General features: G+C 49.0%; 1 protein-coding gene and 1 long non-coding RNA gene across 23 annotated transcripts in view; one reads left to right on the top strand and one right to left on the bottom strand.

Moving 5' to 3' along the window:
• The window catches only part of LOC103349639 (uncharacterized), a 74,069-nt gene that overhangs the window by 38,090 nt on the left and 9,500 nt on the right, over nucleotides 1-26,479 (top strand). Inside the window, exons 2-3 of the long non-coding RNA XR_007922590.2 lie at nucleotides 15,985-16,061; nucleotides 17,916-18,031. This is a non-coding gene — a long non-coding RNA (uncharacterized lncRNA). The remainder of the gene's footprint in view (nucleotides 1-15,984; nucleotides 16,062-17,915; nucleotides 18,032-26,479) is intronic.
• MAST4 (microtubule associated serine/threonine kinase family member 4) overlaps nucleotides 1,633-26,479 on the bottom strand; it is a 623,219-nt gene continuing 598,372 nt past the window's right edge. For 14 of the 22 annotated variants that reach the window (XM_051853667.2, XM_051853668.2, XM_051853669.2 and 11 more), the window contains 7 exons: nucleotides 26,231-26,466; nucleotides 22,526-22,726; nucleotides 19,281-19,510; nucleotides 18,391-18,513; nucleotides 10,336-10,472; nucleotides 8,131-8,312; nucleotides 1,633-7,788 (listed from right to left, as the gene is read on the bottom strand). In XM_051853667.2, coding sequence (XP_051709627.2) covers nucleotides 3,971-7,788; nucleotides 8,131-8,312; nucleotides 10,336-10,472; nucleotides 18,391-18,513; nucleotides 19,281-19,510; nucleotides 22,526-22,726; nucleotides 26,231-26,466 — 4,927 coding nt within the window. In that variant the 3' untranslated portion in view covers nucleotides 1,633-3,970. The remainder of the gene's footprint in view (nucleotides 7,789-8,130; nucleotides 8,313-10,335; nucleotides 10,473-18,390; nucleotides 18,514-19,280; nucleotides 19,511-22,525; nucleotides 22,727-26,230; nucleotides 26,467-26,479) is intronic. The other 8 variants (XM_051853671.2, XM_051853672.2, XM_070056813.1 and 5 more) reach the window with 1 other exon arrangement.

Here is a 26,479-nt window from a genome sequence, read left to right as displayed (position 1 = left end):
TAGTTAGGTACAAACGTTATATATCTGTTAAAAACATTTTTTAGATTGAAAAATGGGATACTCAGGGGTCTTGGAGATTAACAGGGAAGACAGACACACAGAAACAGATAATTCCAAAATAAAGTCTTACGAAGGAGGAGCCCTAGTCAGTGTAGGCATGACTTCCTGTAGATACGTGTAGATACTTGCGGAACTATGGTTACCCAGGCTGCTAGGTTCTGGGTATGGTTTCAGCGTGTTCCCCCAAAGCTACGGTGCTGGAAGCTGGGCCCCCAGTGGAGCAGTGTTGTGGTGGTGAGACCTCATGGAATGTGCTGAGGTCACATTGGTAAAGAACTAATGTTCTTTCAGGACCCCACTTAGTTCTGTTGAGAGTGTTGTTGCCCCCTGAATTCTGCTGGCTTCCAGGCAGGCCATATGATCTCTTGCATATCTGCTATGAAGCCCTGACCAGGAGCCAAACACAAGGGGTTACTTTTGGCCTCTAGAACTATGAGCTAAATAAATTTCTTTATCAAATATACAGCCTTGGGTATTTTGTTAGACCAATGGGAAAATGGGTTCATAGGCTAAAAGCATGATTAAGGAGATGGTCTTATACCATAGAATGAGTATGGGAGCTGTTTTCAGGTTCAACACATGGTAGGAACATGGGATGCTTGCATTTGCAAAACATCTCTCCATGGATGTTGGGAAGAACAGACTGATTGATAGGGATAAAGGGTGGAGGCAGGGAACCAGTTAGCCAACTATTGCGTTATTCTTGGAGATCATGATGGAGAACAAACTAAGGCTACTGGTGCCAAGAAAGGGAATGGATTGCATAGAAGAATGTTTTTGCAAAATCAATGAACTTGACCTTTCAAATGTAATGGGAGAAAGAGTTTACATCTGGCTTGGAGGGAAGATGAAGAACACAGTGTGATTTGAGGAAAGGAAATACAGCAGTGTTTTGAGTGTGAGGTGGAGGAATCAAGTGGAAATGCCCAGAAAGAGATAGAGAGGCCGGGAGTGAACCCCTGGGCACTGTCAGCATTTAAGGGGACAAGGAGGAAGCAGGCGTTCCCAGAACACGTAAACGAAGGTGGGAGCAAACTGCAAGTGAGGCGTGTCAGGGAGGACTGGTGTTCAAGGGGCACATGGTCTCCCTAGGTGATATCTTGAAGAATGGGCCTCAGTCAACCACGTGTCACTGGCAGCCTTCACAGAGCAAAGCTGATGGAATGGTGACCTGAAGCCAGATTTCAGTGGAGTGAGAAGTGATATGAAGACGGGAGATGCCAAGCACAGGCTGTCCTTTTGGGAGCTGAGGTAGGGAAAGGGCTCTCTGACGCTGGTAATGGGCAAGGCCATGTGGGGAGGCAGACCACAGGCAGAGGCCACCTCTGAGCTTGTAGGGAACTTGGTGAGTGTGCGTGTGGAAGTTGCTCTTCAGGCGAGGAAGAAGGTTGGCAGGAAAAACAGGAAGCAGCCAGATTATTTTGAAGACTGGACTGTTTTTAGAAAAAATCATTCCAAGCAACAGAAAATCATTCTATCAATTTGCAAAAGCCCACACTTTTCATAGTAAGATTGGCTAATACTCTATATTTTTGGAGGTATATGTGTATATTGGAAAAACCAGCCATTGTCTTTCATGCTAAATTTTTATTCAATGTTATACAACTGCATAAGTATAAATATTTATTCAATGTACAACAATGATGACATCCATAGGGAATTTCTTAGAGAAAATAAGACTGCAAACACTTTATTGCACAGATCCTAACAAACTTTTAAGCTGGTAAATCTACAGCTGGAGTACTACAGAGGAGCACATCTTACAATCACACGGAGACTGACCAAACAGAACACGGGAGAATTTCTACCAGCTGATTGGAGAGGTTTACAACAACAAACAAGTATTACATGAATGCAATCTTAGGTACTCTTGACTCATCCAAAAAATGCAAAAACATATTTGGCAGAAATGATAATACACTATACAAAATATACATAAAAATATCATTTGTAAACAAGCAGCTAGTTGTGCTTTAAAGGAAACTGGACACTTAAAGCAAAGGCTGTAAACCATGACCTACCTCCCCCACAGACCTGTCTCAGTGTCTGAGTGTAGGAGAATTGGATTCTAATGACCGCCAAACACAGATACGTATTATAAATGTTGAGACCATTTCTGAAAGTCATTGAGGTTCTGGTAAAACAGTTGTTTCTTCTACACTTTCACATGGTAGTGATGGGGAATGGTTAAAACCACATGGAAAAAAAAAATCGGAGGCAAAGAAGAGGACACTTTGTTCTTTTTTTTTTTTTTTTTTTGCCGTCACCAACTCATTTTACAACAAAGGACAACTGAGTTATGCCTTTGTCTTTGGAACGGCGTTTACAGCTCTGCTCGATGATTTATAATCCACAGGCTGTAAGACGACGCTGTGCTTGGATAAACAAGTTTACAGCAAAAAGATACTAAGACATCCTTGAGGGACTTTGGGTGCTGCATTTGTTATTTACTGGTCATTTTTTTTTTCTTATAAAACAAAATAAAATCCAGGGGTGGATCCCAAGCATCTTAAACTTATCTGTGTTTTCTCATAGTGCCTTGGTACTTATGTCAATAAGCGTTATCTGACAGCACAAAACAAGCCACCAAAAAACTGCCAAAAAAAAAAAAATCAAAACCCCTCAGCTAAAATGATTTGACAAATTCTACATATTTTACGGTATATAAAATTTAAATAAGGCTTAGCAAAAGTAAAAAGGATGGTCACATTCAAGCACCAAGTAGCTCCAACAAGTCTCTTTGTTACAAAAATGTTGCTCTTTATTACAGTGGTTTTTTGCATACAAATAAAGAGATCATGTTATGAAATGTATGGAGCTACTCAATGCATCAGAAAAGAATGTGAAACCCAGGAACTTGCTAAAAACAGCAAGCTTCATCTACAACATAAGGCCCCAGCTATGTACTAAAATGTATCCGATGTCCTGATTATTCCTTAATATATATGCTGTGATGCCAAAAATCCGCCCCCCATTCTTTCTGCAAAAAAAAAAAAAAAAAAAAAAAAAAGCCAATTTAAAACCTCTTCCAATGCCCAATGCTATTACTCCACCTAAGCACTAGCAGCTGTGTGCGGCTGGTCACCTTCCTGTGTACTCAACGGCAGGGCTGGCGGGAGGGGCCGCTATGAAATGTGTGCTTCTTGCGCTAGTCGCTCACAGCGTGAAGGCCTGAGTTTAAGAACTTGAAGCGAGAGAAAGACAACAGAAATGAAGTTGACACGGGTTGGATTAGTCCCTGCCCTGCCTCAGGGGGAGACCAGACACACAGCTGCAGACAAGGACAACTTGGCCCATGGTCCAAGTGTCCGTCAAGACGGCTGCCAATTGCTTCGCGCTCCATTTGTCCCTGGAGGACTCCAGACCAGTGCTCAGAGTGGCTCCTGCTTTGGCCCTGGAAAGATAGGTAGCCAGATACAGTGCTATCAGAAACTCCGGTTCAACATCCACGTAAAAACTCACAATCTACTGTGTTTCAGGCCTTCCACCTTTACCTCTAGTTAATGTTTGAGCTTAGAAAAATGGAGCCTTGAAATACCCTCTTCAACGGATGTGTATATACACGAATATGGATGTATCCCTTTATTACATACACCCGGTTCTGACCATCTTCATTCTATCATGATAAATGCTAAAGCCAAGATCTCATTTAAAAAGAAGGGGGGGGGGGGCTGTCGTCGACGACGCCATCAGCAGCAAGGTATACACTCTACACCCCAAACCAGACACGTGGCTAGATATTTACAGGGCTCTTTCTCCTCCACAACTCGTGCAAAGCTGTCTTCTGCACACTCTCCGGTAGCAGTTTTCTCGGTTCCAATCGGGAAGGCATCTGGAAAGCGGTCCCCTGCCGCCCCCCCCCCCCCATCCAGCGCTGCTTTGGGAAGGCAGGCAAGGCGCCCCCGGCCCCTTAGGCGGCCTTTTTGTGTGGGCTGCTGCGCAAACTCTCTTTCCCCCGCCTCTGCCGCACCACAAAGTCCTTCTCGCAGGAAAGGGCGATGGGGCGGTCGGTGCTGGCGGCCGGGACCGGCTTGGCAGCCTCTCTGCCTGCGTTCTGCTTCCTGGCGGGCGCAGGCTCGCTGGCCCTGGTCTCCCCAGCCGCAGCGGTGACCGAGGGCGCGCGGTCCCGGTCGCGGTCCCGGTCCCGGGGGCTGGCTCTGTCCGACACGCTGGGCTCCGGGTGATGCGGCTCCGAGGGCATGGAGGAGACGCGGAAGGAGGGCAGGGAGTCGCTCTTGGTCATGTGGGTTCTGCCGTCCCCACCGGCTGGGGCCCTGCGCTGGTCCCTGTGGCTGGGGATGGCGAGCTCCAAGGTGCTGGTGCCCGTGCTGGCCTTGGCGGGAGCAGGGTCGCTGCTGGTGGGCCTGGCCTCCGGGAAGCTGCAGGAGGAGCTCAGCGGCTTCTCTGGCAGGGCAGAGGAGCGCAGAGCGCTGTGGCCAGAGGCCGAGGGCGACCGCTTGATGCCACCAGGCTTGGCGGCCTCAGCCTGGGCCTTCGGGGCAGTGTTGCCTTTTCCCCTCGCTTCTGGGCCGCCCTTGCCTGCCCCTGCAGTGGGCCTCTCGGTGCGGACAGGGGACAGGCTTGTCTCGGGCTTGCTGCTGTCTGCAGGCGCATAAAGTGCTTCTGGGACTTTCTTCGCTTCGGGGGCTGGCGGGCTGGAGCTTTTTTCTGTCTGCCTGCAGGGAGCCAGGCAGTCTTTCACAGTGGCTGCTTTGGGCTGCTTCGGACACAGGCCTGGCTTGTCACTGGCAGCGGGCAGCTTCGGGTCTGCTGGCTGGTGGAGGCCCAGGTGTCCTTGCTTGGGGCACTGAGCAGGCCTCTCCAGTGCCTCCGGGGGCCGCCCTCCACTCTGGGGTTGCAGTCTGGTGTCTGGCTGGCCCCCCTCGGTCTGCAGGGAGCCGGAGGGCCCACCTGCTCCCTGCACAACCACAGTGCAGGCTCTGTGCTGGGCGCCCGGGATGGCGGTGCCCGCATCCGGCGCAGCCTTGCCTTCCTTGCCAGAGCTGGTGAGGGCCCGAGAGGCAGGCTCTTTGCCCTGGGCAGTCCCGATGACGCTAAGTTTCATGGAGGGCAGGGACCTGTCTGGGTGCTGTGACTTGGCAGGGCTGGGCTCAGGGCCAGGCCGGGGCTTGTGACCACTGCTCTCGTTGTGCACTGAGGCAGGCTTGGGAGGGTCTTGGAGGCCTGGCCTGGGTTCTGCAGCGGCGGGCTTGGTCCCCAGCTTTCTACCCGAGGTGTGGCTTGGGGAGCTGCCGGGCTGTCCTGTGGTCAGGAGGGCCGTGTCTTTGGTGGGCAGTGGGGGCTGAGGGCTGCTGTTGAGGGGCCTTGGCGGAGGCTGCTCCTTCCGTTCGGGCTCCTTGGGGCTGTCCTTCTGCAAACACAGGACACCGGCGAGCTTTTCTTTCTTGTCATTGTCACTTGCAGGCGTCTGTAGACAGTGCCTGGCAGGGGCAGCCTCAGCCTTGGGCTCCAGGCAGCCTCTGACCTTGCCCGGCTCCTTGTTGCAAGAAGTCCCAGCTAAGTAGGAGGAAGCTTCCTCCCTGGGCAGCAGCCTGTCCTCATCCTGGCCATCCCTGGGGTTTGTTTTCCTGCAAGGCCGCAGCGACGCCTTCTCCAGGGCCGGGCTCTGCACGTGCAAATCCGGGCAGGTCCGTGCCGCAGAGGGTTGACTGGGGGAGTTGTCGCTGGATTTAGCAGCTGGGGGACACAGCTCCCCAGAGGGGTGCCTGGGTGCCTCAGCCCTGGAGGCGGGCCGCTCGCTTCTGGCTGTGGAAGGACCCCTTTCAGCTGGTTCCCTCGGGCCCGGCTTCTCCCTGGAGGGGACCCCTTCGGGAAGAGGCGGCCCCGGCGGCCTGGCTGGGTTGGTGCCTTGCAGGCTCTGCGCAGGGCACGGGAACAGCTTGGTGTCGGTGGGGGTGGGGCGACCGTCTCGCTGCTGAGTATCCCCTTCTGTGACTGTTGCTGGGCTCCTGCCAGCCAGGCGGGAAACCTTCCTGTCCCGCTTTAGGTCTGGCTCGGGCAGCGGGGTTCCAGGTGAGGTCTGGAGGCTCCAGCTGGGCGGCAGGAACCGAGGCTCCAGCAGGTAGGCCTTACTCACCTTTACGCTGGCAGGGGACGGCTCCCTGGGACCTGCAGTTTCACCTTTTCTCTCGCCGCCACCAGGGACACCTGGTGGCACGGAGGGCCCCACATCGCCAGTCGGGCTGGGGCTCTGGACAGACTCTGGGGACAGCGCCTCTGTCTTGGAGGCCTGGGGTCCAGACAGGAGAGCAATGTCCAAAGTGCCTTCAATGGGCTTCAGGCACGAGACGGACCTTCCTTCCAGCTTATACTCGGAGGGGCTCTTCCTGACCGGGGACTCGGGAGCCGCCGAGCCCTGCTTCTCCGCTCCACTGTCCACTCGGCCGGCTAAGGCCTTGAGCGGAACAAAGGAGACGGTACTCATCGGAGCGGCGTGGGTGCTGCTGATGAACGCCCGGCTCTCGGTGGTGGCCATCGGGGTCTCCTGCTGGCCACTCACTGGTCGGCTGGGGGTCCCTGGCAGGCATTCGTGGGTGCTAGATGTGACCTTGGGCTTCAGCGCGGGCCCGAGGCTGTCATCCTTGTCTTCGATGGCCATTTTCTTCCGGAGGTAATCGATATTGGTGAGTTTGCTGTCCAGCTTCTCACCACGGAGGAGCTCCTTGGCCTGGGAACCCTTCTCTGTGTTCTCAGCCCGCCCGGAGGAGGTGGCCCTGTCGGCTGAGGGACAGAGAGTGTCCTGCAGGGGGCCAGCAGCAAGGGCCCGTTTGGAGTCCTCTGCGTCCTGGCTGTGCTCCCTGGGTGCCCCATCCATGGCCACCCCCTCGCTGGCCCGCACGCTGGCCTGTTTGTGTAGCGCGTCTCTGAGCAGGCTGCCCAGGGCTGGGGCCTCTGGCCCCATGGCTTTGCTTTCGAAATGAGTGGATCTTTCTAAACCCTTGGGATAGACTTTCTTCTCTCTCTCTTCCAGCCGGGAAACAGCATGGTTTTCCAAATCGCTACAGAGGCCAGGGGGTTTCTGGTGGGATTCTTGTTTCTCCAGGAGGCCATCTGGTTTCTTGACCACCACCTTGGCCTTCAGCTTGTCCCGATCCAGGTCGTCCACGGACTCTTGGCGGCCCAGCTTCCGGGAGACAGGCCGCTTCAGGCAGCCCTGCTCCACGGGCCGCGCACGGCTGAGGGCCGGCGCGTCGCACACGCTCTCTTCCAGGCTCTGCAGTGTCGCCTCCCGCTGGGACTGCTCCCGCTGCACCTCCTCCTGCGTCACCTCCAGGCTGTGTTTGCGGGAGCACAGGTGCTTCTTGTCACTCCCGTAGGAAGGAGACAGCTTCTCCTCGGACTGCACCCGCTTGAGCAGTGGAGACCGCGGGGGCTCGGCGCTCTTGGGCCGCACCACGTGCCTGACGATGGTGGGAGGGGAGTGCATCTTGCTGGGAAAGGCTTGCGTCATCTTGGCACTGCCCAGCGAGTGTCCCAGCAGCGGGGACGGTGACCGCTGAGGCGAGGTGGGCTGCGGAGTTGGAGAAGGCGTCCGGGCCAGCGGGGACAGGGGGATGCTGCCGGCTGACTTCCGGCGTCCGGAGCGGTAGCGCTGCCCACTGAGCTTGGGGGCCAGGCCGTGCAGCGTGCTGGGCCGAATGTGCCCGGACCCCGCTGGGGAGTTGGGGGCGCTGGAACTCGGGGAGCTGCTCTGGGAGGAATTAGTGCCTGCGGGTGGAAAACGAGGCTGTGAGGACCCAGGTTCATCTTCCCTGTACTCGTCCCACTTCCAGTCCAGGCTGTCTGAGGTGAGGCTAGAAAGGATCAGCCCCTCGTCCGAGCCTCGAACCAATGCAATAGACACTGTTTACGAAACCTCCCTATGCCCAGGCTTAGGTAAAGGGAGCAGAATAACCCCCTCTAAAGACCTCCCGCTAATTCCGGTCCCTGCCATCTACAGGTGCTGCCTGTTCCTACAGCCTGGGAGACACTGAGTGTCTTCCAGGACCTCAGTTGATGATTTCGCCTGCTCTCAGCTCTCTTGCTGTCTACACCCGGAGACTCACTCACCGGACGGGAAGTCGGGTGTGGAGCGGTAGCTGGGCGTGGGCGAGCGCGGGGACAGGCTGTGCGTGGGCGAACCCGGCAGGCTCTCTCCCGAGGACAGGGACCGGTTCAAGCAGGAGAAACTTCGGCTGGTGTGCAGCAGAGGGGAAGGCTGCTTGGCTAGCTTTTTGAAAAGCGATCTCCTCCTGGAGGGAAAATAGGGCAGCCAGTGAGCAGAGTCCACTTCCGGAAGCATTCCCGCCCCCGGCCAATGCCCCCTAACGGCAGCTCAGTGGCCGTGTCGGGGTGGTGGTGGGAGAGCAGGAGCCACTGTGGCAGCAAGAGTGTTCCTGCGACTTGGAGAGGACCAGCCGCTAACAGGTGCGTTGAGTTCCATGACAAAGCTATTCATTGACGTGTTTAGCTTTTGAAGGAAGGCGCCCTTGGACTGAAAGCTGCTGATGACCTGCCTCAATTGCATAGATAATCCAAGGTAAGATCTGGATTATACGTTATAACGGTGACACAGTGGCAGAGGCTTTTTCTAGGAAGGGCTGTTTGCTGCACTTACTCCACTGTGGGCTCCTAAATTCTCCTGACTAATGCTGGCTCTACATATACATAGGAAACGCCCAGAAAGCTGAGGCTAAAGTGTATCCCATGGACAGACAGATGCTGGAAGCAGCCACAAAAGTCAGTGTGCATCCTGAGCCGGCATTTAGCCGAGTGGTTAAAAAGCCAGTGAAAACACACATCCCATCCTGGGGTGCCTGGGTTCAAATCTCCCTGCAGCCCCTCATGCCACCTCCCCGCCAATGCAGACTCCGGGAGTGGATGGTGATGGCTCAGTTAACTGTGTTCCTGCCAGCACCTGGCGTTGGTCTAGCCTGGCCCTGGCCACTGTGCGTATTTGAGGAGTCCTTTCCGTTTCTCTGATTCCCAAAAAGCACGGTTTCCGTGACTTGTCGGTGCATGTGGCTGTGCACATCTGCCTCTGGTGAGCTTAAACAGAAAGTTGGATCCCGGTACCCCTTGAGCCAATTTATTCTATGTGACTTAAAACACAATCAAAATAGAAGGCACAACCAAAAAGAGAGGGATCCCAGAACTTGGGTGTGTAATTTTCATCAAAGTAATAAATGGACTTGCATTAAAAAGTCAAACAGTTCTACAACCTTAGAATGAAAAATAGTGCCTCCTCTACTCTGCTCTCTCTCAACTCCCCAGAAAATCCTGTTCCTCCTAGTGTCAGCGTATTGCTAAAACAATGTACTTACACCACCGTTTTTTAGAAACTGTGTATTTCCTAGTATGGGAGAAGAGAGCTAAGCTCTTCCACCACCCTTTTCTACCTTCCAGGCACATCCGCTTCTCCTTGTCTATTCCTCCCTGTATAGCCAAGCCAAAACTTTTGGTTAGAAAAATGGTTTTGGTGTGGTTGGTGCTTTGTATCATAAATGCTGTTCACAGCTAGGCCATGTACAGCATAATTCTGTGTCTTTTCTGCATCACTTTGTTTTCGTGGAGTTCTTCCATTTTTGGGCTTGCTTCATTTCTATCGTTAGAAATCCTCTTAACACGAGGAGATGCACCAAGGCCCAGCCGGAAAAGGAGAGGCCGCGACACCGAGCAGAAGGCGCATCAGAACTGCCTGGCAAGACACTCCCCTGCCGCAGGCACAGGCGGGCGTCTTGTTAGTATCTGCCCAAAGCACAGAAACCTGCAGCTCTGTGCATCTCGGGCTGCAAATGCCTGTGGCCTCCTTGGGCTTCCCGTCAGTCCAACAATGCCCTTTTATTTCTAGGCGCATGTAGAAGCCTTAGAGATGCTGTGATGTCAGCATATTGAGCATTAAAAAAAATACCAAGTGCTTGTTTTTCAATAATGTAAGGGACCTGTTAAATGTGGACTTAACTGCCTTCAGGTCTGGGTCTTCACACGCAAGTCCACTGAAATGAAGTCTAGGGCTTGAAAAAGGTTCTGCATGGTGCTCGCGCGTGCTAAAAGGCAATCTCTCTCTCTCTCTCTCTTCCCAAGGAAATATGTAAATCCTTTCCCTGGGAAAGTTAATGCTGTTGTGAATAGGAACTTTAATATAGAAATTTATGGAGCACAGCCTAACGTTTCCCAGAGAGAAATAAATGCTTACACAGGAGGAAGACCTAAGTGAAGCAGGGAATCACCTTTGTCCATGGTGGGTAGCAACCAGGAAACACTGCTTTAACTAACCTCTCTAGACTTTCTTTCTTCTTGGATTTCTTGCTCCGTCTCACCATCCGGCTCTTATAGCTGTTTCTTCTGGCTGGTCCTGTTTTGATTGATGTGTTTTCAAATGGGGTAGTAGTGATTGACACCTTATTTCCACTCTGTTGAAGAAGATGAAGTGGGTATTAAAGGGAAAAGCTGTGATGAACCGAGGTACGAGATTCCAAGATGAAGCAGATAGGCGCACACTGAACTTATAAAAGGTTGCCATCCCTAAGTAACTTCAAATCAGTGAGTCCTGACCATGCGAAATGGGAGGTTTCTGGAAGAGGTGAACTCCGGAGCCCCTGGATCTGAGTTCAAGTCTACACTCCCACCTGGGCAGGCAGGCTGCTTGCCCTTGCTATGACTCGGCTTCTGGTACTGGCCAGCAGCATGCTTCTACCGCCTCCTCCCAGGGCTGGCGGGGTGATGAAATGAGAGGAGGCTGATGGCGCCTTCAGCCCCGAGTGTGACACATGGAACGGGTCCTATAAATAACAGTTATCTTCATCCATATGCATCAGGCTGCACACGCCCCGCGGCTGTCTGCTCTGGCTTGATTTATTTTATTTTTTTTTCTCCCTTTTATGTTTTTCCTTTGGCCTAGAAATTATAAAAGGAGCAAAACTGAATGAGACTTTTAGCTTTAATTATTGTAAAAGCTTCCTTTTTCTGTTCCCATAAAATCTGTCGGCATGCAGAGCTGCTAAGTTTTCCCTCCTGAGGCAGGTCGCACACGGTGAGGTCAGTCCTCTGTGGCCTGTCACTCAACCCTGGAGCAGGGGGCTCCGGAGGCAGACCCCGGGGGCCGGGCTGAGGGTGGGGCCTGCAGCATGGACGGACAGTCGCCCTGCCTCAGGGACCTCCTCTGGAATTGTGTCCTAACTGGGAGAGAAATGGGTCCTTTCAGAGAAGGGCTTTCTCTGAGGGCCGGGGCCCTGGACCACGTCCCGCAGCTCAGTTCCCCTCGTACCCAGCAACGGTGAGTGAGTTACAGTGGGTGCGGGGGACTGGAGAAGTGGGAGTGATGCTGGGACATCACCCACTTTCCCTCCCTGCTCTGGGATGGAATCCATGTCTTTATAGGAAAAAAAATCCTATAAAGCATAATAAAAATAATTGAGAAACCTACCCACCCAGCTATCACTGATAATCTTTCAGTAGCACTGCATTTACAGTTTTATATTTCACGTGATATAATTTTGAAACGCTTTCCCTTCATTATTATTCTTTAAGAACGTGACTTTTTTAAGTTGCCTAATGAGTGTCTTCCACCAGATGGGTGCATCAGAATTTAGCCATTTTCATGCTGCTATTTTCCATTGTTTGATTCTGTTGGTGTTACCTCTGATTTATTGTGGTTTTTTGTAGTTCCTTAGAGAATGACTTGTTCATGGCTCATGTCTTACATCTAGCTTAGCATTGGAAAGTCGATAATTTATTCTTGGTTTTACAGTTCCTTATATGTTTAGGAACACATAATCCCACACCTGTGTCATATTTGCAGGAAATATTTTAGGGAAACGAAGTTTGGACTTCAACAAAAGCTGGTTTTTCTGAAAGACTAAATTATGCATTCTGTATGCAACTACAAAAACTTCCATAGTGGAGATGGACATTGTAGTCATTCTTTAAATGGGAAATTCAGCTTCTCAGCTTATGAGGTGTGAGGTCTAGCCCTGAAGGTTTTGGGGAGTGCGGTCTTCTCAGCACAGACTGAGTGAGGCCACGCTGGCTTTCAGTTTTTCCTACGGTGAAGGGAAGCAGCAGCAGACGTGGCTGGAGGTCACCTTATGCTTGGGCTACAGGCAGACATAATGATTACTGCAGCTGTTCGGGCTCAGGAGCCACATGAATCTGAATATTTCCAAGCTTCTCCAAGAGTTTGTGGGAAAATGGAATTAAGTTTACTTGGGTGCGCCAAACGTGTATATATATATATATATGTCTATCTCACACGCACTTTCCGTGAGCATTTTGAAGACCCCTTGTCTCAGGGGCTAATGATGTCACCTGGCATTTTAAAAGCTCCTTTTCATCTTTAAGCCATTTTCATAATCATGTCAAGAGGGTTGTTGATTTCACCTCCATAACTTGGAAGGAATTTTTTCCTTATCTGCAGAGATGCTGAGATTCTTCTTTCCAAGGTCATGAGCTCATTCCCAAGGTCATAGCACAGTGGAAGAGCCTGAGCCTGACTCTCCTGCCCTTCATCCCCACTGCCAAGTGCTGCTTCTACCAAACCCCCCTCGCTTTGGGCACCCTGTCTGCTTCACTCTCCGGGCTGGGCACACTGCATGGTTTGCACTCATTGAGTGGAAATGAAGATGAAATGACCATCATAAAGTTATGTAAGATCAACACAAATCTGGGATATTTCTAATCAGCAAAGACTAGCGTAGGCTAAACAAGAGCATGTCACTAACCTCTGGACAAGTGTCCCTTGACCCTACAAACCCAAATCCAGTTTTCCCTTTTCTGCATATGGTTGTTTCACAAGACAATTAACGTGGCTTTGTTATGTGCACAAAGGATAACCTCCATCAGGGGAGATGCAGTCAGAGAATTCAGTTGCAAAAGTTAGGTTGAAACATTACTGGTCCAAAAAAAAAAAAAAAAGGTAAAAGATCGGAAAAATCAGAATAGGTGAGATTTGTGAAGCCTGCCACCTGGTGGACTCATCCAGCTACAGCAAGTGCTCCCTTTGCTCAGTGTGGCTTACTGGGTTGGTTTGTCCTCAATTAAGGGGTCTCTTACTCATGAAGAGATGTTATCAGAGAAATTCTGTCACTTATTTAAAAAATAACAGTGTCAACAACAGTAGTCTTGCTTAAATGTTAATTCACTTGTACCTTAAACTTTTTGTGATTAGTGCACAGTGGGAGGGGAATTATTTTAAGCTGGCTGAACCGAATACAAGAGCTAGAGTGGGGCTCCTCAATTTCTTCTCTCAGTGTGGCCCTCTGGAAGCCTATAAGTTGGCCTTGGGTAGCTCATCGCCAGTTCAACTGTTTCTACGTTGCTCTCTCTGCAAGGCACACGTGGGGCCTGCATCTCCATGTCTGGTACACCCACAGTCACCCCATTCACTATCGAGCACCAACCATCATGCTTTATCCATGCAGTATCCCAGGCTCCTTCCCCCTGCCCCCCCCTGCAGTTCATATGCCTTGGGGTCTCCTGCCCTTTCACCCCCACCCCTCCTCACTTTTTCCACAAGATCCTGTACCCCTTTTCCAAATACAGAGCCTTGATCTATTCTGCAAAGCCCTACAGATACCCAATTTTTGGGTGCAGTTCCTGTGCACCTTGGTAGCAGTCTACCTGTCTTCCTTCAGAACTTGTGTAGTGTTTATGGTCTGAACCTTATGTTGGGTTCTTTGATCAGACCCTGCTATCCATTCCACCCCCAGTGAACACAGAACTGGAAGTTACTGCCAATGTCAGAGACTTCGTGTGCAGAGCAGTGAGCTGTAGGAGCTACACTGCCTGGGAAAGATCATCTGTGTTGACGTGGGACGCTCTAACTTCTGTTTTGTTTTTCTCACCTGTAACATGGGCCATTTATTGTTATAGTATCTACTCAGAGTGAGACTGTGAGAGTTATGAGTTAACTGTGTACAACACAACAGAGCTTGGCAGGTACCAAGTTCTTGCTCCACTAGCAATTATTTTTGTGTGTCATTTCCTGTGCTCCTTGCAGTATTTGACACAACCTCAACATGTCAGGAACTCAGTGAGTATGTGAGGATGGTCATGATGCTAATTGAGGGCCTGCATTGTACTATCCAAAGGCTCCCCTCCAGTTCACAGGTAGGAAATGTCTAAAGCAGGGGCTGGTAAAGTTTCAAGGCATCTTGTGCATGTGGGGATTTAATGTAATGCTGACCTAAGAAAGCAAGCTGATGACAGAAGGTAAGCAGGTGGGGAGGACTGCAGGGTCAGTATGGCCTTCTCTGGTAGTTACAGTGGGAGAAAAAAGATGGCAGATTATTTATGACGTCCTCTTGAGAGACTGATGCAGAGTCAAGTCCAGAGGTGGTGGCTAACTCCTTGTGGCGGGAATGGTGTGGAGCCACGCTGAGAGAGAATACTGCTGGGGCTTCACAGGGCTTAACGAGGATTTGAACCAGATCACTGTGATGCTGCTTACTCCATGGGCCCAGGGTCTGTGGGACTTTGGGCAAGTTCTCCTATGCGTGAGGTTAGCTTTTCCATTTTAAGTTCACCCTGAAGTTACAAGGGCAAATGAAACCAAAAGTGAAGCTATGAAATAATGCTTTCTATTATTGTACGTTATTATTATTTTTTTTTTTTGACAGGCAGAGTGGACAGTGAGAGAGAGAGACAGAGAGAAAGGTCTTCCTTTGCCGTTGGTTCACCCTCCAATGGCCGCCGCGGCCGGCGCACCGCGCTGATCCGATGGCAGGAGCCAGGAGCCAGGTGCTTTTCCTGGTCTCCCATGGGGTGTAGGGCCCAAGCACCTGGGCCATCCTCCACTGCACTCCCTGGCCACAGCAGAGAGCTGGCCTGGAAGAGGGGCAACCGGGACAGAATCCGGTGCCCCGACCAGGACTAGAACCTGGTGTGCCGGCGCCGCTAGGCGGAGGATTAGCCTATTGAGCCGCGGCGCCGGCCTATTGTACATTATTTCTAAGCGTCCAGCCCTATGTGAGGACTTCTCCACCTCTTCCCAAGGGAGTTGTGAGAGTCTGGAAAGTGCTTTGCGAGTACAGGACACTGTGTACACAGCACCTGTGCATACGAAAGTAGCGCTGCTATCCAGTGTTAAGCCAGGGGCGGCACATAAGCGCCCATGAGCGATGCTTGTCATTTCAGTCTCTGCCTGGGAATCACTGGTTGCATTTGGAGGAGAGCTGGGTGATTACACAGTTCACTGGGAAGATAATTAAATCCCTGGTACACTCTTTGTTTCACTACATGAGTTACCCCTCTGGAGTGCTGCCTTTGCGAACCGAGGCAGGCGCCTCTGCTTGGGTTTGAGACAGAGCGCGCCACAGCATGAGAGGGGCCAGGGGCTCCCACCTCCGCTCCGCAAGAGCAGATCCAGTGACTGCATCTCAGAGGCTGGCGGTCATGGAAAGGGCCTGGGGACCAAATGAGGGCAGAAAAAGGGGCGGGTTCTGCTGAGAGACCTTTAGGGGAAAGCTACATTCACATCTCCTAAAAGCAGGAAAATACACCATAAAATGCAATAAACACATATTTCTCTCACTCTAACCCCATGAAGCTACTTCAAAAAATTCACAGAATACGAACCTAAACAAGTTTATTTTGTGCAAAAATATTTGGAAAAAAAAGTTCATGGAAAAGGCTTCTATGAAAAAAACTCTGTGTAGATTTCAAATGGATTTCAAATCTTTGTGCCAAAATGATCTTTGAATTCCATTTCCACAAGCTTTCTGAAGGCCTCTCGGATTTCATTCACTTCTTACCTGATTCTATGATATTAGGATATCATAGAGATACTATTCTGCATGTAACACAACTCTGTTACAATGCATGAAGTTTGTATACCTTAAATAAAAGGTTTTTTTGGGGGAAAAAAGAAAGCAGAAGGCAAAATATGTATTATCATTTAAAATCACCTTAAGCCTCGTTTTATTTTAGATGAACGAGAATGAAGAGCTCACCTTCGGAACAGACCTGGCTCCTAGAAACTGCCCCAAAAGATGACCTGAGAAACTGTAAGTACCTCTTTCTCCCTGCCACTCTGTCCTTAGCAACTGGAAAGGCTCCTCTACTGACCCAGGAGACAAAGGACAACACAGAAACTTCCCTGGGTCCTTATCCACATGGGGTGGCTCCGTGAGCCGGCTAACGGGGCACCAGCACCACCGGCTCAAGTGTAGTGGGAGAAGCACTTGGTCAGACCTGACTCTTCAGAAGTCTAAGGCCATCTCGTCTCCTTCACAGCCAAGGGACCCCAAAGCCTCAGCCGCGCTCTTCCACTCGTCTCTTGAATACTGATCTGAGCCAGATGTTCATCTCTACTGGACGAACATTAGCAGAGACAGCTGTTGACTGAAGACAGCCACCTCAGGTGTTATCCACAGGGGTGCTAGGCCCAAGCCTATCGTTGCTGCTAAGTGGCCATGGAGCAAAAGTCTACGCTGATCCCCATCTCAGTTTTTAACTACGGAACTGAATGGCCACGACAGAAGTAGCTGTGTGGAGCTTGTCCTCCTACGGCCTCGGTGGGACAGCCAGCAAGTGAAGGCCCTCCCACGAATTATTGAGCACTAACTTCCACGGAGCCTGAGCCAAGACCAAAGTCTCAGTGACGGTGTGACGTAATCTGAGTCGGTCACTTCTCTATTCCAACACTGTTCCTCTGGCTATCCACCCTACTTACTGCTCCTGGAACCGAGGCCAGACTCCGAGTCTTCTGAATACGATTGTGTGGGCTGGGGAAATGGCAGAGAAGGGGCAAGCCCTTTGACTGTACTTGCACACTCACTTCCCTGCAACGCCTCCCCCACTACTGCCTCTACTGATTAAGAAATATTTCCTTGGTTTTTTTTTCTTTTGATGTACATCACTCATACTTTTTGAGGGCAAAGACCATACGCTAATTCCCAGGTATCTAATCCCCACAATGGGCCCTGCCTTATCTGCTAGTGCTCTAGAAAGATCATTATTAAAATGATGCATGCATTAAACAGCAGAGGGCTGGTTCCAGCCTAGCTCCTCCACTTTCAATCCAGCTCCCTGATAATGTGCCTAGGTGGGACTCAGAAGATGGCCCAGGACCTTGCGGCCCTGCCTCCCATGAAGAAGACCTGGATAGAGTTTCTGACTTCGGCTTGAACAAGCCCTGGCCATAAAGAGAATGAATTATCAGATGAAAGATTATGGTCTCTCCTTCTCTCTGCCTTTAAAAGTACTCAAACAGTAATTAAAATGATACATATGTATTTGTTTATACAGGTGTACTTCAGAAAGTCATGGAAGATAGAATGAAATCTGGTGCAAAAAATGAAATACATGCATAGTTTTTTCACAATGCATGCATTTCCATGAAATTTTGAAAACCTTTGTAGATGTGTATGCTTTGTCTCCCTAATTATGTTGTAGGGTCTGAAGCTATGGCCCACATCTCTCTGGGAGGTAGTCCCTTACACACTGAGCACAATATTTAAGAAGCAAGAGGTTGTCCATAAATCTGTAGACTTGTACAGTCATCCTACCAGTAGGGATAGCATTTCTCATTGTAGACGAATTCTCCTTCTGAAAAAAATTTAAAATGACACTCAGATTGAACTTTCTTCTTTTTAATAAGATCCACGATGGGAGCTGGAATATGCTGGAATGAGCAAGAATGAGCAGGGGGCAAAGCAAGCTCAGTGTTGAGAGAACTGGGTCACAGCACTCTTCACCATTCAGACTAAACTCCATGGGCTCTACTCAGTCTATAACTCAGTTAGCAGTGGATCCTCATTTAAATTAATTTGCATGGGACTAGAGAGACTTAATAATTGCTAGAATCCTTACTTTCATACTTTGCAGCATATGTGTATTTCCACAATTCTGTATTTCAGAAGAACTTCAGCTTTCAGACCAACCCTTCACACAGGATGTCAGTTTTATACTGTCTTGTCTTCACAGCTACAATGAAAAATCTCCTGATGGTTCCTGAAGATCACTTTTACTACAGGTGAGTCTTAAATAGTTACCCACATAGAAAGAATTGTTTTTAGTATTTCAAAAAGTTAATGTAAAATGGAATTAAAAGATATTTTGGTGCCAAAAGTTCCTGAGATCCGTGCATAGTATTTCATAATACACATTTCTCATGAACTTGTTGAAGACTCCTCATATTTAAAATGGGAATGAGTGGGCAGATAAAAGGATATTATTTTATGATCTTAAACAAGAGAAATAAAAATATCTTTGTCTACATTAAACCTTCATTATATCAGTAATGAGACTGATTATTTAGGTGTACTATAGAGAAATCAACCTCTTGGTACTAGCTCCTTGGGCAACCCGCCTCCACGTGATATAAGACAATACCTTTAGTAGAAGCTCTATAACTTCTGTGTGGACAAGACCATGCACTGGTTCTCCATTGATGTGTGTGATCAGATCCCCGGCCTTCAGTCCTGCCTGGCATGCTGGACTTCCTTCTTCCACATTCTAAAGCCCAAGAGGAAAGTGTATATTTGTGAAAACAAACAAACAAACAAACAAAAAAAACCACATGCCAAATCTAATACCTACTGTTTCTTCTCACAGAATATTCTGAATTAATTAGCAAATGAGCCTAAGCTGCTCATAGGAAATAAAAAAGGCATGGTTATTCTTCCTATTATGTCATTGTTCTAAAAGAGGTTAATTCCTAAGGTTCCTTAAAAAGCACAGGGCAGGTGTATCGCCTAGAGGTTAAGATACCCACATCAACACTGGACTGAGACCTCTGACTCAAAAGCTTCCTGATGCCGCAAATCCTGAGCCAGTGATGAGCCCAGCTGAACAGGTCCCTGTCACCCATATGGGAGACTTGGATTGAGTTCCTAACTTTCACTCGTGGCAACTGGGGAGTGAACCTGAAGGGAGAGAGCAGTCTCTCTGCCTCTGAAATCAATGTTAACAAACTAAAACTTCAGGTGAATTGAAAAGGTAATTTGTTAGAGGCTGGGGAAAATCGTGAAATAAAAATATGAAGAAAGATGGAAACAGGACGGTTCTGACTGTGTCGACCAGCTAGGTGTGGAAGGGTAGACAATGAAATAGGAAATCTGGACAGAACTCTGAGAAAGTATTAGTTTTTGCTAGTTCAGTTCTATCACAAAAACAGAGAAATTAAACAGGTCTTGACTGCCGGCTCAGCAGAAGGCGCTCTGCTGTTAGCTCTGCTGTAGCCACCGGAGGCGCTGTCCAGCGGGACAGCCTGCTAAGCTTACCCAAACAATGTGGTGCACGGTGTACACGTCGCTGTCTCCCACGTACACCCGGATGGCTCGCATGGTGAAGCCGTAGTTCTTCCCTGAGCTGTGGATCACGATGGGCTGATGGGGACTCGCAGAGGCTCCCGAGGAATCGCGGCTGGGAGAGGAATCTCGGGAGGAGGAGGGGTCCGAGGACAGGGAATGGGGAGACATTGGACTTCCCAGTGGAGAGACGGCAAACATGTCTGCAACAGAGACAGCGGCCGTCAGTGCCAGGCCCGTTTGCAGACACAGGTCCGTGCAGCCTGCCCCCCACCCCCCCCGGCAGTCCTCCCAGGATCGTGAGCACAGCCAACACAAATGCACCCGTCTCCAGTACATGCCCATGAAAAAATCACACACGAATGTTTACGCTGATAACTAGCATGGATTCTTCAACAGTGTTTCTATCTTAACTGGCTTTTCAATTAATACTGAGAAGCAATATTTTCTTAGTTCTTTACACTAATTAAAAAAACACATAAAGGTAACCTACTTCCTAGCTGAGGTATTTTTATTTAATGTATTAAAAGAAAAACCACAGATGCATGTACAAAGATACTTCAAAAAGTTGTACAAAATAGAATTCTAATATAGAAAATAGAATTTCTTTCATGAAAAATTTTTTGAAATACATGCATATAAGGGGTCTTCAAAAGGTGGTGAAAATGCGCTTCATGATAAAACTGCATGGATTTCAAAGTTTTGTGCACCAAAATAAACTTATCTTTGAATTTCATTCTCCATGAAGAATCTTCCTATTTCAAGTATGTCCTCTGGCAGAAAAGACTGTGTACTAGAGTAAAAGATAGTGGGACTCTAAATCTTGTACTAAACAACTTTAACATGGTCTTTTCATTCTAAGACACAGGGCCAGGAAAGGAATTTGTCAATTCACCAGTCTCTGTCTTTTTTTTTTTTTTTTTTTTTTTTTTGACAGGCAGAGTGGACAGTGAGAGAGAGAGACAGAGAGAAAGGTCTTCCTTTGCCGTTGGTTCACCCTCCAATGGCCGCCGTGGCCGGCGCACCGTGCTGATCCGATGACAGGAGCCAGGTGCTTTTCCTGGTCTCCCATGGGGTGCAGGGCCCAAGCACCTGGGCCATCCTCCACTGCCTTCCCGGGCCACAGCAGAGAGCTGGCCTGGAAGAGGGGCAACCGGGACAGAATCCGGCGCCCCAACCGGGACTAGAACCCGGTGTGCCGGCGCCGCTAGGCGGAGGATTAGCCTAGTGAGCCGCGGCGCCGGCCCCAGTCTCTGTCTTATGCTACTGAATTAGTATTGCTTAAAGAATTTTAATCAAGAAAATACTGAAGTGGTAACTTCTCTATAAAGAAAGATAAAACCTCATTATTACTATGGTTACAATGGATTCTCTTCTAATGATCCTGATAGGAGTGCTGAGTGGATAATTCAGGTGAAATGGAAAATTTTAAGAGAAATTCAGTTCATATTCCAAAACACCAATTATGCTCTTTTTCCCTGTTTTATGAGCAAACTGCTGGGTCTGAATGTTTGAGACCCCCTAAAATCCGTTTGTTGAAAACTGCACCCCCCAAAGGGATGGTGTTACAAAGTGGGCCACTTTGGGGGACAGAGAGGTCATGAACTTGGAGCCCTCATGAATGGGAACGGAGGCCCGAGGGCGCTGGCTTGCCCCTTTGTCCTGTGACAACACACAAAGTTGCCATCTCAGGGAGTGAGCCCTCCCACACATTGTATCTACTGGCACTCAGTTCTCAGACTTCCCAGCCCCTAGGAGTGTGGACAACAAATGCTGTGGCTTCTAAACTAATGTATTATGGCATGGCAGCAGCAAGGGACTAAGACATTTTCCACGAGAGCTCCTATGTGCATCTACACAGATCGTAACTTGCCGTTACGTGTCTGCAAAATGGCAGGAGAATCCACAAAAGACGCTGAGGTTTCAATGTGAGCTTAGTCGGAGGCAGGCTACAAGGACTCGCCAGGGTGCGCTGACTTAGACTGTGGCTGCAGCGAGCTGAAAAGATCCGCACTACCCACCGTTCCCCTCTGAGACTTTGCCAACAAGAGCACTGTCCTTGCTCCTTTGCACTCTGACCTCATGTGGCACCTTGCTGGTGACCTTGTGTGTCCCGGTTAAGGGAGGTGCCCTGGTGGGCAGGAGGCTTCACAGCACATGAGATGGAGGAGGACAGAGTGGACGCACAGAGATCCAAGTGCCCCAATCCTTCATCTCATGGCGCTCTGCCCTACCTTCTCCCGTTGAGTCATTCCTCTCCTTCTAAGGGGTAGGTTCTCTGATCAGCTTTCAAAAGCGGCCAGGACCACACCAAACTTCCCTTCAGTGTGGCTGCACTGGGGCCACCCCCTTCAAGTCACAAAGAGGCCTTCAGACTAGGGACTAAGGGTTGGTCTTGTGGCACTAAAAGGGACATCTTCCAGAAACAACTGAGTACTCCCCCAAATGAGTGTTTGTTTAGATCTAATTTCTTTCTGCATGAAAATGGAATATGAAAATGCAAACAACCGTCTTTCTACATGCTCTGTATTCTGCTAACTGCAAGCCATCCGCAGTACAATCCAATTCCCACTTCCACTCTCGTGATGTCACAGACACCAGGGTGTGTATTTCATCTCTGCCAGTGGGATTAACTACAGACTTAGAAATCAGCAGAGGCAAAACCAAGCTGTGGGAAAAACACTGCAATTCAATAAGACCATAATTAAGCCTAGTTTTCCAAAACAGGGCAGAACAGGACTGGACTACCAGTAGGAGGAAGCATAGCTCAACCTACAGGGTTGGGAAACTGTCCAATGGCAATACTACCTGCGACCTTGCATCTCTAGAAATGAAAAGCTCACATTCTCTGTGTCTCTAGCCTCATTAGTTAAATGAGAAAAAAAAAGAAACTAAGCCCTCCAACACAGATACAGTGTGTAGCTCTTCAAAGTATATAAATGAGCGAGTGCAGGGAAGAAAATCGGTTCAGAGGAGGAAATTTATCATTTAGCTTGGAAGGAGGAAAGAACAGGAGACAGACGAGGTGAGGCTTCTTGGCAAGGCAGCCTCTGTCACCGTGATACAGAGAGTGAGATGGAACAGGCCACGTGTCGTGCTCGAGGGAGAAGCCCCCGAGGCCACTCCAAGCCATCTTGCAGCCCGCTCAGCATGCCCGGCTGGGGGCAGGGAGCACATGCACACATCACACCGTGTCGGGCATGCACGCATCTCGCTACCTCCTGGGATCATGAGGGACAGAGCACTGGCAGAAAGGGACTTGGTGACTTTGCCCGAGACTTTCTTTTTCTCGGTGTTCTCTAATCGCTGCCGGGCCACGTGGGAAGCAGGGTCACTGGACGGCTTGGAGGAGTTATCTGCACTGTCCACACACTCGCTGCGTCCATTTATCTGATCCAAGTGCTCTGAAAAACTGCCAACTGCACAGAGAAGAAAGGATAAACAGGTTCAGGAAAACCCAGGACAGGGCACGAGACAGAGGAGGGAGGACACGCAGCGTCAGGAAACACAAAACAACAGACAGCTGGTTTGAGACAGGTGACGTGCAGGAAGCAGTGAGGGGAGAGGCGTCTGTCTGTTCAGGCTCCTTTCCACTCCATCTCCACTGATGACTCCATTTAAGCAGCTGAACAGATCGCACGGTTTCTACAGCACAGACTGTGGAAAGCAGAGACACGGCTCCTCCTGCCCCCACCGTTTACCTTGTGAACACCACGACCATCCCACAGAACCAAGGGCTTTCCTACTCAATGCTGCCAAAAAGAATTTTGACACACGGTCATCATTTAGTCACTCTATGTAGGCTACGTCCGCGCCATCTCCCACCATCTTCCGAAGGCACACTTTGCACTATGCTCAGGTGTGTAACTTACATGTCTGAAGTGCCACCTCTGACTTTTTACTCTGTGTGCCGACTTTAAGTTCCTTCATTTCAAATGACGAGCCAGAGGACAGTACGTGCTGCAACAGCTCACTGTGTCTTCCGGACAGTGTGGCCTATGTTTTGACCCCCCAGAAGTTAATTCTCAGCCTTTCAAAGCCATACCTGCATTATTTTCCTTTTTCTTAGTGCTTACTATAAGCTGGAGCTATTTTTAAGTTAAAAAATTAGGACTTGGCACAGCAGTGGATTAAGAATGAGTATAAAACAGGTAGGTAGGGACAGAGAAAGTCGCCAATTTCCGTTTATTTTTGCCCTCTGCAGTCACTTAAGTTCTTGGGTAGGAGCTACACCGTGAGGCCCCCAGGGAAATGCTCTGCAGCTACCCATGGGATTTCTCCTGCCTTGCTTCTTCTCAGGTTATCAGGTTTTTTTTTTTTAAATCGCTGAGAACATTTCTGTCCATCCAGAAGAGGCAAAGCTTATTTTTACTTGTAAATGCTGAATTTTGAGCTGCTTGTGCTTAAGAGTCAAGTCTATCATCACCTTAAGATATGCAATGCGTGCAGAGCATTTAACGCCATGATGAATGATCTTTGGAAAGACCAGGCAGCACATTATAAAGTGCTGACCACTGGAGGATTTTTGCCTATTGGTGTAGCTGATGTTTCTGTCACACTGTGCACCCTCTCTATAGATATCTATATATATCTATAGATATAGATCTATAGATACACACACACACATGGGTATGAAGATAGCTTGGACCACACACTAGAGCCAGGATAAGGGAAGCCTGGGACTTGAGAGAGATGTGGTGGGTACAACATACTTCCTGAATATCTACTACGCTATATGCATAGGAAAATCCATAAACTTGCATGTAACACCATCTGCCCAATGAAGGAAGACAATATTAAGGCAAAGATCAACAGTTCTTACTCTTGTAGGCTACCCTCATTCTCGTTCAACACTGTATTTCACTCCCTAAGAGAAAGCAACTGTTGATGGACTTGATGAAAGCTGCCTCAGGCTTCCCTCAGGGAAGGTACACACTTCCTTCTTTCTCATTTGGTTTTGATGACCAAAGAGAAGCATACAATGAAGGTCTGAACCTGTTCTTTCACAGTAACTGTTGGATGCATCCAAACACGAGTTCTAAAACTTTGACTTTTCATGGGTTCACAAACAATGCAGTCATGAAAAAGTTGTGCTTCCTGACTGGCAGGGTGTGGATACACAAGTTCTGTTTTTATTTCCTTTCCTCATTGCCTCTGCCATCTCATCTCACAGCACAGCATAGAAATGTGTGCTGCTTTCCTGCCAATGGTGGATAATGTCACCTTAATGTTCTCTAAATGTCAAGGGTTCTTTTTTTGTTTTTGATGGCAGAGCAATATAAAAATCAACAAATTTTATTTTACTACAGTCATGGTTTTCAGATTCCCTAATTACCCTTGGCTATAGGCAAACCAGATTATCTCCCTTATTCTGCACAGTCCCAAAGGTCTTTGACTATTTTTAGCATTTATATGGGGGAGACAGAGGAGAAAGGTGGTTTGTATCTATTAATCAAAATGCATGGCAGGACCTAGGCAGATTTTTTTTAATTATGAAAGTAATCAATCAAATGCTTAGACACCCTGCCCCTCCACTCCCTCCCTCCCTTCCTGATGGCGAACAAGCTGAAGAGACTGGGAGAAAGTAGACAGTTCACCATAGTATGAGTGAATTCTGAATGGAGGTGCATATACTCTATTAAGAGTAAGCTAACAAGACCCAGACAGACATACTGATAGCTCATCTGGTACTTAAGTGTGGCTAAGAATGATCGAGAACCTTGGACTACTAGGTTGGTTGCCATTTCTGCATTTTGTTGTGATGAATGGAATGACTCCACATGGAAGCTGAACTGGGGTGAAGGGAGAGAAGAAAACGCAGCATCATTCCCCCCCCCCCCCCCATGATGATCAGCGAGCGAATGTGAAGCTCCACAGATCCAAATGTTTTAGTGAGGCTGAAACATACCCAGTCCCTAAGATGTGGTTTATGAAACAAATACTCTGAAGTCTGAACCTGTTCATGCACAGTAACTGTTGGAAACATCCAAACACGCGTTCTAAAACTTGAACTTTTCATGGATTCACAGACAATGCAGTCATGAAAAAGTTGTGGAGAATCCTGGACTGGTCATGGTTATCAGTAGCATGTTGAATGTGGCTAAATGGAAATGTATTACAGCAACTCTGTTCCACATTCATTTTTTTGTTTTGTTTTGTTTTTTTACAGAAGGATGAATGTACATGGTTCTGGGGAAGGATATGTTGGGCATCACATTTTTAGAAACAATATTTTCAGTCCACGTAAAAATCATGTTCTGAGCAGAGTGTAGTCGGAATCTCTGATGAGGACACGGCTACGTGTAAGGGCCAGCAAGCAGGCAGGTATGCCAAGCCCTTGAACTGTCCTGCCATGACACTGTTGCAGCTGCATACACAGTTGCATTCAAAGCAAAGACCTTAGCCCCATGACTGCCTCCCGAGCAGGCAAAGGTGTCTCAGAAGTCTCTCAGCCTGGTTACCATCAGACTGGGAAGGTGAGTTGTCTACAGGGAGTTATTTCACATGCATTTAAGTGGTACTCCTAGTTTAGACTGATCCCTTGCCCCTTCCTTTGAAGAGTCAAGCATCCCTTCTAGTGCTAGAGGAAGACTAGCTTTACCCTGCACCTTTCGGGTGACTCAAGCCATTTGCTGGCTACCATCTTGTACTTTCCTCGAAATTCTGAGTTAGCTGCAACTCTGCAGGACATGCCTTTGTACCAACAACTGACAACAGGCTCGCTGGCCAGGCTCTGAGGCCATCGAAGGATGCCACGGGAGCCTGGCTCCAAGGCCAAAGTGAGGCAAGAATGGCCTGCTCTGTGGCCAAGCAGTAAGCAGGGGTCGGAGACATCCTGATCTCGGTTCTCATGAGTCTGTCCACCAGGCTCAGTAGCACAAAACTCCCAACCCGCGGTCTGGCGAGCCCAGCCCCAGGCCTACCTGACAGCGTGGAGCTGCTGATGGTGCTGGCTGGCGTGGTGACCTCGGCTTCCTCCTGGGCACACTCCTCGGGAGGAAGGGCTGGCTTCTCCGGCTCTGCGTGGGGGTCACCGGGGCAGGGGGCAGCTGCCTCTTGCTCCCCCTCTGCTGAAATAGCCAGTTTGGGAAGAAGGCCAGAACTAAGTTTCCGCCTGTTGCTCTCAGTGTCCGAAGAGTTGGATGTGGATAACTGTTGCCTTAATGAAAAAC

Source organism: Oryctolagus cuniculus, chromosome 14 (assembly GCF_964237555.1).
Source record: "Oryctolagus cuniculus chromosome 14, mOryCun1.1, whole genome shotgun sequence".
Taxonomy (NCBI): domain Eukaryota; kingdom Metazoa; phylum Chordata; class Mammalia; order Lagomorpha; family Leporidae; genus Oryctolagus; species Oryctolagus cuniculus.
Note: the sequence above shows the minus strand (reverse complement) of the source record. Positions and strands in the feature narration are given on the sequence as shown.